Raw genomic sequence first — 11,134 nt, forward strand, 5'->3', positions numbered from 1 at the left:
TAGTTCCCTGATTTGTAACATGAGAAAATTACAGGATTATCAGGATTAAATAAGATGATATCTGTAAAGAATTTAGCATAGACCCTGGAATATAGAAAGCAATTAGTAAAAATTAGTTGTTATTTATAACTGACCAAAATGCAACAGTTATGAGCATCTATTATATCTCAGTATAAAGTATCTCATTATAAGAGTAAAATGGTCTAGACGTGCAAGGAACCTTGAGTATATCATTTTGCTTTGTTTGAGCTTCTGTTGTCTTATCCATAAAACGAACCACAGAATATATGAGCTGCCTAACCACATAGTAAGCAGAAGCTGTCACTTTTCCTAGTAACATCACTGTTTCTAGGAACAGTCATGGCAAGTCAGCATTGGCTGCAGACTCACGCAGTTCATGTCATTTCCAACAGCAAAGAGGATCAGTTTTAAAACTGTGAGATATTGCAGTAGATCTTCTGATTTCTCCCCCATTGGTTTTTTTTTTTCTCTTTACTTGTAATTTGCTCTTCTGATTATCAGTATTTAGTCAGTGTTGTCTGACAGTTGAGCATGTAGGGGCTGACCCACCTAAAACAGATTCCTGGCTGCTGCACTACTGTCTATCTTAAGCAAGTTATTTTAACTTCCCTGTGCCTCCGCTTCCTCATCAGTAAATGGAGCATGATAGTATATACTATTTCAGTCACTCTAAGTATTAGAAAAATACGCTTTAAAGCTATGTGAGTGGTACTTGTGGCATCATTGTATCATCACTACTGTTGATAGTTTTAGGATGGTCTCAGAATGGATAACCTTTAGGCTTCCTGCTATTCCTGAAGAATTTCTCAGGCTAACTTATGAACATGCTTAGGGAAGCCCAGGCGGTTTGGGATTACCATTTCCACCAAGTACCTCTTATTTTTGACAGGGCTCTGCAGATGGAATTTCTAAGTCCGTGGAGCTTCATCCAGGTCGGGCCCGCTCCCAGGTGAATGGAAACAACAGCACACTGGTTACGGAAGAGAAGAGTGATCATCTTCCAGCTCCATCACAATGCGCCTTATCCAAAGACAGTACCGTGTGTAATAATGATGACCACTGCCTCCCCGTGAAGAATGGAGAGAAGAACCCTGTGCAAGAGCAAGAGCTAGAAACTGTGGCCCAGCAGAAGGAGGAATGACAAACTGAAGCCAGCTTCACTTGTCAGGGAGAGGAGAAAACTATACTTTTCTGATTCTAGGCCCAAGTTAGAGGAGGATAGAAATGTTTCCGCTAGTTTTAGCCAGGATTTGAAGGGAATGCATCGTCACTATATCCATCTTTTCTTCCCTGTCTTCTCTAGCTCTAGACTTAGAGCCTGGGAGACTTCTGGTTAAAGATGAATAGCAACCAGACTAAACTCAGACTCTCAATCCATAGCACCGATATTTTCCTTCCGTCTCCTGGAAGTCCAGTGAGACAGTGACTAGCAGAAAGCAGATGTCATCCCGGAAGTCCTATGGGAACGTTCTGGCTTTGGTTTTCTGAGTATAATGTGATAGTCATTTATAAACTCAAATAATCAGTAAGGGGCTGAAGGTAAGCTGCCCATGGCTTCCTGAGCTTTTGTCTTGAAGGTGATGGAAGCTCGGTACCTAGCCAGTATCCTCCTTTCTCTTTCCCTAACTCGCCTACCCCAGGATCTTGTGTACCACCTCTAGCTCTGGCCTGACAATCAGAGAGGTAGATGTTTTCAGGGAAGTAGACAGTGTTGGTTTGGGTTATTTTATTTAATTTTTTTTATTTTATATACTTAAAAAAAAACTACAATGGCCTTTGTACTGGGAGATTCAAGTGAGTCAGAAAAGTACTGGGCAGATTTTTCCTGCCTCCCAACCAGTGCATTGTTTATAAAATAGAAGCTATGGTGCAGTTCACCCACTATCTGCTGCCCACACTCTAAAAGGGTGGGAATCAATGTTAGAAACTGAGTACAAAGGGACTCAAAAGACTCTATGTGTGTGTACATGTGTATAGGTGTGTGTGTGGGTGTATATATGAACGTGTGTATCTATATGCATACACATACCCTTTATATAAGAGACAGATCTATTTATCTATACATATTTTATATATATAAATGTGTGTATACAGATATATATACACATACATACATGTTAAAGTTCCAGAAGATTTACTGAATTTCCCAGAAATGCTTCCACTGCTATGGAATGGTGGGTTTCAAAGACCATACTTTAAATCTGAAATCCTTGCTAAGTCACAGCCTATCACAATTATGAGAAGATGGGCTACTCTAAATCAGACACAAAGTACTTTCCAGAGATTGCCTGTTCAGAACAACAAATACTTCACTTTGAACAGAGCCCTCACATCCCATATGGTGAGAACAGGAGGTTGAAATGGGATTGGGAAGAGTTGCCCATTTTGTATGGAGGTTTGGAAATGGAAAAGGAATAGGAAGTGATTACCATTTGAAAGGGCTTTCAGCCAATTTGGAAGAAATTTCTTGTGGAACTCCAGGATCAAATTGGCTTCAGGCAAGAATGGATTGACATGAATTTAAGGAGGGAAAACTAGCACTGGAATGATGGGGTGGGGAGATGTGAGGAAATTGGACAATTTGATTTTACATGCTTAGATTGTTTCATTTACTCATTGACATTTTGACTACAGGATCTTTTCATTTGCTTTGCAAGGAAGATGTCAGAGAACTTGGCCTGGGATTTGAGAGGGATTCCATAAGAGATTCTCAGTCCCTGTGAGGCCAAGATCTACCCAGGATAAAAAGGCTCTTCCTCCTTGCTGGAGATAATCTTAAGAGAACCTTGATTTCCAGTTTCCCTCATTTTGGGCAGCCAAAATACAAGGGCTGGAAACATGGCTTGTAACAAACTAGTAGTGTATCTTCATTCAGGAATTGAGGCTTCTAGCCACACACATCTCCTTTTTGGACTTTGATATTCTTGCCCAAGAAATATCATTTCTACAAGAATATAACTGACTAGACTCCTAGCAGGGTTCTCTCTTTTGGGGAAAAAAACAACCATGCATCTTAACCTACAACAGATCCTTGGTGATTTTTTTCCAGACAACCAGAAGGCTATGTTTGCTACCTGCCCATTCTGTCTGAAGAAAATAAAATGTCTCCGTGTTTTAGACCTGAGTCTAGCCCAGTTTAAGAAAACTGACAATTTTCAGGGACAGAAGTCCAGGTATGCCTTGCCCCTTGCCCAGACATTTCTTAAATAAACCTAATAAAGGTGGCAAGATTATGTACCTGGCTGTATATATCAAGAAAAAGTATACACTTCCTCTTTGAAATGAGCTCCCTTAATTTGGTCCCCTTTCTGATCTTGGACCTGCTCATCCTTTCACAATACCTTGAAGGTTAGGACTTTTATATCCAGTAAGGGAAGGACTTCATAGAAAATGTAGAATCACCTTCCAAGTCACAGAAGGATCAATCCTTTGGAGCTCTAAAAGCAACCAGAATCACTGAGTGAGTGAACGGTTAGATATATGGACAAATGTTGACTAGGAAGTACTTGGAGTTAAATGGTAGAGTATCTTCAGTTGCTGTTTGTGTGCATTGTGAGTCTATCTGACAGAGTCAGGTGACAGTATTGTAACTCTCACATCCTCCTCACAACATGAAGATTTATTTTGTAGCCATTCACCGTGAGAGGTAAAATCGCTGCTTTGACAGAAATGATTCCAGTTTGCCAAAAGACTTGCTTTCCCCCCTTCCATCAACCTCTGCTTCTCCCTAGCCAGGCCCAGGATGAAGCAAGTGGCTTACTTCCAACATTGAATTTTATCTTGATTCAGTGTTTGAGGTTTGGGAAGTTACAAGAAAGAACTATAAAGGGTTATGTTCCTAGATTTCAGTATACCTTCCAAAACACACGATTTAAAAGCCAGGAAAACCAGGGTTCATTGCTGAGAAATGAACGTTTTCTAATTGGAAGACAAATTGCAGACCTTTCCTGGACCCATTTGAGGATCTACTTCTGATTATTACTGGACAAAGTCATATTGGAACCCCCCAAAATGACTGCTTTACCTGGTAGGGACACAACAAAAGCCACCCCAAACCTGGTTTTGTATGGCCACTGATCCCCAAAGTCCTGCAGTTCTTCTGCCTTGTGTCTTTGGCTCAGCCTGTGCCTCCTACCTTTTTGAAGTGATCAGTCCTGACAGACTTCTGTTCATTTTCATCATTTTCATTGTATGTAGGTAGGACTTCAGGTCATTGAAGCCCAAGAAATGGCACTTTCTTTGGCGGGGGACACTTAATTTTTGCCTCCATCTGGATTTTCTGACATTGTTGGCCAAGTTACCCTAATATTTTTATCATGGAAAAAAATACAAGGTATTAGGGGGAGGAGATGCAAAAATGCTTCTGTAGGATAGAAAGAATGAGAGTAGCCCTTTGGGTCTGATGATTCAGTCCTTTGAAACCTTAGAAGGCCCCTGTGGGTATACAGTGCCACCCTTTCAGCCTCTAACCGCCCCACCCTTTGAAATGACCGTACAAGTAGACCACAGTTTAAAGTAGTTAGTCTAATTCTACTAAAGGTTTAATCATTATACTTCTTCACTTTCAGATGTGTATTTCCTAAATATTCTTGGGGTTTCGGGGGGTAAGTTTTCACTCTTCCATTGTGTGTCCCCCTGTCCTCCTTCCCATCACTTCGGCTGCTTCTTTTGTAACGTTCTCTTTTCTTATTGATGTAGTCTGCTGGTACAGATAGCTCAGTGCACCTGTTCCCTTTTAGTGCTGATTATCTTCAGTATTGGCTGAGGATATTTTGATGTTCTAAGAAAATGTCACTTTTTTAAAAAAAAATCATCTTTTCTAAGTTAAAAGCAAAATTAAACATCCCCCATGCTGGGGTGCCCATTTCAGCTTTTGACATTGTCCCTGTACTTTTATAGATGACTTTTTTGTCTGTGTTGGTAGTAAATAATGGCTAGTGAATTTTCATGTAAATGAAGCAAGTTAAATATTTCAGATTTTATTAATCTCTCATACCCCTGCCAGATCTGATGAATTCATTTTAATTACTTCCCAGAAGGGACTTTCCTCCTACCTTTTATTTTATTCTATTTTTAGACTAACGTACTAGATTAAAAAACAAAAAACAAACAAAAAAAACAAAAACAAAAACAACTTTAACTGCAAAGAGTCAGTGATTTTTTAGTGCTCCCTGATAAATGATGTTATTGACAAAAGTAAATTCTTTAGTTGTTGTTTTTTCCTGTGCTCTTGACAGTGTGTTTAGTGGATGGATAACGTATTTCTCTTTGCCACTCCCAGATTCCAAGTTCCCTGCCTTTTGGCCCACCTCACCACAAAAGCTCCATAGTTTATTAATGTAAGTTTGAGTGGCTGCTTCTTGGGGGAAACTGCAGGACTTATTGGAAATGTCTCAGAAAGGGATGAGAATGTCTCAGGAGTTCTGTGATGGAATTTGATCTGTTGTTCTGTTAATGCTGATGGAAAGAAACTTACAGCGCTTAATAAAAGTCTATTCTTTTAGTTTAAAAAATGTAAAATGATCTGCTGTGAAGTTTGCTTTCTTCGCCCATCTCTGAATCCCTTTCTGCAAATGGAGGATATTCTTGTCTCAATTGAGAAATGTTACACAGATTTAAGAGTCTGTAGAGTATCGCAACAAGAGACCCTGTGTGTTAAACATAAAAATGAAGAGCATGTTTGGCTTCCTGGCTGACTTCTTTATTTTGATATCCCAAAAGCACCTTTGACTCAACATTTTCCAAACTAAACCCATCCTTCCTTCTGAAGTCTGTTTCTCTCCAAACTAGGCTATGGGATGTTAACCTAGATTCATCTCTCTCCCTTATTTCTTAATTTTGTGACCAAATCTCTTGGTGACACACAGCTATGTAATTCCTCATTCCTGTCCTCAGTCCTGTGACTTAGTCCAGCCTTCAGCATACGTCTCCTGACTGTTGCTGCTCATTCTTCCTCCTAACCAGGTAATTGTAAGCAAAGGTACCTTTTCTGCTTTTAAGGGCCTATATCTCTTTTTAAAGTTTATAAAGGATTCTATGGCAGTAGAAAGGTAAAGACCATTGCTTTACCCTACCATGCTAATGAGCTTCCAGAATAATATATTCAGGGGCTGGAAAGGTGGCTTAGTTGTTAACAGCACCTACTGCTCTTGCAGAGGACCTGGGTTTGGTTCCCAGCATACACCCATCTGTAATTCTGAAACCAGGGGATTTGAGTCCTTCTGACCTCCAAAGGCACCACCAAGCATGCATTTGGTGCACAGATGTACATGCAGGCAAACACACACACACAAAATAAAATGAATAAATCTAAAATCAAAAAAAAAAAAAAAGAGAATGTATCCATCAAACACTCTGTACAGAGACTTCCATGACTCCATTATGTGGCTGACTCTTGACTACTTTTCTAGCCTCCTTTACTTCCTTCCCTATTCCACTGTGGTGAGAATAAAGTTCACTTCCCATTAATTAAGTTGGTAATACCCGGTGTATCACAAGACTTTTCCTGGGGAGATGAAATACACACTCACAGATAGGGAGTCCACAGCAGACCAAAGTATGGATAGCACCAAAGTTCAACTTAATGAACTTCATGAGTTTTATTGGGGTTACTTACAGGAGTAGAAATACCTCAAAGAGAGCTATATCACCAAGGCCCCAACAGGGGCAACAGCTCACAAGAGCTGGGGACCTGGAGCCCACTGCACAGCCTATAGGCAGCTCAACAGGTTGAAGGGTGTCCTTTCCGGGTGACGCAGTTGGTCTAAATCTCTTCCAGGCAGCCTGGCTGGTTTCTGCTTCTTCCAGGCAGCTGGCCTGGTCTCAGTCTTCTGTGCAGCTTGACTGGTCAGAGAGGGACTCTCAGCTGTCTTCATTTCTTACTGGTGCAAAAGCACTTTTGGACATATTCTTTGTTACAATGCAGATTGTAGACTTTTGAAGCAAAAAAGGATGCTGGCAAGAAGACAAAAAGAAGAGAAAATAAAGAAGACAAAGCTTGAGTGTAAACGTTCATCCAGAAACAGTATTCATTTAAGTATGTTTTAAAATTGTGGGGCTGGAGAGGTGGCTCAGTGGTTAAGAGTACTGGCTGCTCTTCCAGAGGACTTAGGTTCAATTCCCAGAATCTAGTTGATGGCTCACAATCATATGTAATTCCAGTTTCAGGGGATCTGATATCCTCTTCTGGCCTCCCCAGGTACCACCAGGTACATGTAGCAGGAATCTTAAAGAGTCTTGTTAATAAAATCAAACCCGAGGCCAGTTATTGGGGCGAATGCTGGAAGATCAGAGACACAGAACAAACCACAGCTATCTCACCTTGCTAGTTCCTCAGGTGATCCTGTTTCCTCAGGCTGGAAGCTTCTGAGTCCTCATCCCAATGGCTCTCAGCTGAACTGTGCTGCTCCAAAGCCTGAAGGCTAAACCAGCCAAATGCTTAACTAACTCAGTTTCTGGTCTTCATGCCTTATATACCTTTCTGCTTTCTGCTATCACTCCCTTGGATTAAAGCCTGGATTTCTGGGATTAAAGGCTGTGTCACCCTGCCTAGCTGTTTCTAAAGTGGCCTTGAACTCAGAGATCTGACTAGCTCTGCCTCCCAAGTGCTGGGATTAAAGGCGTGCACTACCACCACCTCCCAACTTCTGCTATGGCTTCTTCTGACCCATTTTCTAGCCACCATTTATGGCTCTGTATCTAGTGGCTGTCTGTTCTCTGACCCCAGATAAGTTTATTTGGGGGAACACACAATATTTTTGGGGAACATAATACCATAGGTACATATGTGGTGGACAGATATACATGCATGCAAAACACCCATACATATAAAAAATTTTAGGCTGGAGAGATGGCTCAAAGGTTAAGAGCACCAGCTGTTCTTCCAGAGGTCCTGAGTTCAATTCCCAGCAACCGTCTGTAATGAGATCTGGTGCCCTCTTCTGGTGTGCAGGCAGAACACTGTATACATAATAAATAAATCTTTTTTAAAAAGAAAAGGTTATTCTGGGGTTGGGGATTTAGCTCAGTGGTAGAGAGCTTGCCTAGCAAGCACAAGGCCCTGGGTTTGGTCCTCTGCTCCAAAAACAATTTAAAAAAATAAATTTTAACTAAATTGGTTTTTGAGGCTAGTGAGAGGTGACTGATAAGTTAAGAGCACTTGCTGCTCTTTCAGAGGACCTGAGTTTGGTTCCTAGCACCCAGGAGGGTGGCTCAGAACTGCCTGTAACTCCAGCTCTAGTGGATTCTATACTCTTCCAGCCTCTGCAGGACACTGCACTCACTTGCACATACCTAGATACACACATAATTAAAATGAATTTTTTTAAAAAAATGGGATTTGGGGAGCTGGATCAATGTGTCAGCAGTTAAGAGCATTTACTGCTCTTGCAGAGGACCCAGGTTTGGTTCCCAGCACCCATATGACATGGCTCACAATCATCCATAACTACAGTTCCAGGGATCCGATACCTTCTGACCTCCATGGGCAATGGGTATACATGCAGACAAAATACCCATAGACATAAAAAATAAATCTTTTTGTAAAATTGGGCTTTGGAGAGGACAAAAAGCACTACGTAACCTATGAGCAATAGAGAGGTCTTGGAACAGAATCTGAAGCCAAGACTCCAGGGCATTCTTACTACTTATGCTGGATGACACTGGCTTAGCTGCCCTAAGCACTCTGTGCCGTGTATGTAAACATTATAAAAAAAGACAGCCAGGGCCTGGGAGATGGCTCAGTGGTTAAGAGCACAGGCTGCTCTTCCAGAAGACCGGGGTTCAATTCCCAGCACCCACATGGTGGCTCACAACTGTCTGTAACTCCAAGATCTGACACCCTCATACAGACATACATGCAGGCAAAGCACTAATGCAAATTTTGTTTTGTTTTGTTTTGTTTTTTGAGACAGGGTCTCTCTGTAGTTTTGGAGCCTTTCCTGGAACACACTCTGTAGCCCAGGCTGGCCTTGAACTCACAGAGATCCATCTGCCTCTGCCTCCCGGGTGCTGGGATTACAGGCGTGCGCCACCACTGCCTGGCCAGCAAATAAAATTTTTTTAAAAATTACTTTTTAAAAGATACAGCTGAACCAAAAGAGGAGGGTTAGAGACCTGCCAAAGCTTGTAAACACTTGAAATGAGAGTCATTATTTACAGCATCCTCTATTTTCTAGTAGCTGCAGCCGTCTTCTCCTAGCCCTTCATCTTCGGGAGGGGAGTCTCAGAATGCCACAGTAAGAAATCTTAGAGAGTTGGCTTTTACAAGTTGCTGTTTATTGAAGACCTGTACTGAGCATAGGGTTGGGCCCTGGAAAATTATCTCTAATCCTCAAACAACTCTGCAAAGTAAATTCATCCCCACTGTACATGAGCAAAAACATCCAATTATACCCTACCTCAGGAACAGCTAACAAGTAAGAAAAGCGGGTTTGGAAATCTAACTTTTTTTTTTTTTTAATGAGGAAAGTTTATTGACCACATAAAAATCGAATGCATGTTAACAGAGTCTTCTTACAAAGTGAAAAAAAAAGTCACTAGCATTCCCCCCCATAATTGTTTTTGCTAATAAATTAACCCATATGAGCCAGACCACAGTGGTGCCCACCTTTAGTCCCAGCATTTGGGAGGCAAAGGCAGGTGGATCTCTGAGTTCTAGGCCAGCCTGGTCTACAGAACAAATTCCAGGATAGCCAGGGCTATCCTCACAAACCAAAAAAAAAAAAAAAAAAAAAAAAATTAAGCCATGTGAAACAGGAATGCTGGAGAAAGAATAAGATTCCAAAGGAAAGGACGCAGCTCACACGGCCGCCACCTATGCTGCAGAGTGCAGAGTGGACTGGCGACAGAGAAAACCTCTCAAGAGTTCACCGGGGGCCTGTGCAGCAGAGTGGGCCAGTGCCTGCCTGGTGACAGAAACAGCAGCCAGAAAACCATGCTCTGCCCGACCAAGGAAAGACGACAGAGCACACACAAGCCAAGGGCTTGGCCTGGACGCTGGTTAGGGGCTTCTGCTAGTAACATTAGCTGAGCCCGAGGTAATCCTCATGCCAAGAAGGTGATTTTCCCAAACCTAAAGCCCCCTCTAAAGCCAGAAGCAGATTCAAATCCAAACCAGCCCCACGGCTTCCATTGCAGACAGGTGCAGCCCTGCACATGCTGCTCTCTGAGACACTTCACTGTTGAAGGTCTTCTCAGCGAAACTTCACAATTTGCTGGGGAGGTGGGGGGGGGGGGATGAGGCAACCAACCAACCAACCTTTGGCCTTGGCACCCTTCAAAGTTCCTCCACACTAGGAGACCAGTGCACTGCTCTCTGTAATCCCATCATACAAGGACACATACAAGATCTTAGGCGGAGAAAAAGGGAAATTGGGATGACTTGGCCTTTAGTAGTTAGGATCCAAGCTTAGCTGTCTCACGTTTGGCCCGGATTCTCTGTCAGAACCCGGGAAAGTACAGCATACCACATGTCACGATCTCTCTAGGTACACGGACGTTTAAAAATTCTTTTCAAGTAGAAGGGAGAAGGACATCAACAATCATGATGAATTTTGCAGTAGGCAAATTGCTTCCAAAACTTGAGTTCCGACCTCTATGTGAATTAGAACAGTAAGACAAATTCGGACCCTCGCCTCCATGCTGCCAACAACAGTAACTAACCTAGCACAGATAATTAACCACGAGCTCCTTATCCACCTTACTCAGTGACACATGCCAGGAAGATTTTCTCAAGGGTTCGAGTTACTTTAGGAGACTGCAAATAAACAGTGACCATGTGGCTTTGTAGATAAAATGGAGTTATCCTGGAACATGGACTCTTTCATTTACTAAAGTTTGTTTTATTTTATTTTATTTTATTATTTTATAATCAAGGACTTGTCCTGGCTCCTTCGTTAGACGTCCAGGTGGTTCCGGTCCTCTCTAAACGGGACATAGCCTTGCTTTTTTAAACAACGGAGAGCCCAAAAAAGCTGGTTTGATGGAGGAAATTCTTCCCAAAGAATCCTCTCCCAATTTTCATTTTTTTTTCAGGTTCCATATTCTTTGGCTCTGAATCATGAGCCATGTCCACCTCTCCTTTCATTAATTTGGTGACATAATGGTAATTCTT

At 41.9% G+C, this 11,134-nt stretch overlaps 1 protein-coding gene across 2 annotated transcripts in view; it reads left to right on the forward strand.

Annotated features, from left to right (window-relative positions):
• Fam120c (family with sequence similarity 120C) overlaps positions 1-5,544 on the forward strand; it is a 125,339-nt gene extending 119,795 nt beyond the window's left edge. Inside the window, exon 16 of one of the 2 annotated variants that reach the window (XM_036174006.1) lies at positions 911-5,544. In XM_036174006.1, coding sequence (XP_036029899.1) covers positions 911-1,162 — 252 coding nt within the window. In that variant the 3' untranslated portion in view covers positions 1,163-5,544. The remainder of the gene's footprint in view (positions 1-910) is intronic. The other variant, XM_036174009.1, reaches the window with a different exon arrangement.
• Positions 5,545-11,134: the final 5,590 nt, after the last annotated feature.

This window comes from Onychomys torridus, chromosome X, assembly GCF_903995425.1.
Source record: "Onychomys torridus chromosome X, mOncTor1.1, whole genome shotgun sequence".
Lineage (NCBI taxonomy): Eukaryota > Metazoa > Chordata > Mammalia > Rodentia > Cricetidae > Onychomys > Onychomys torridus.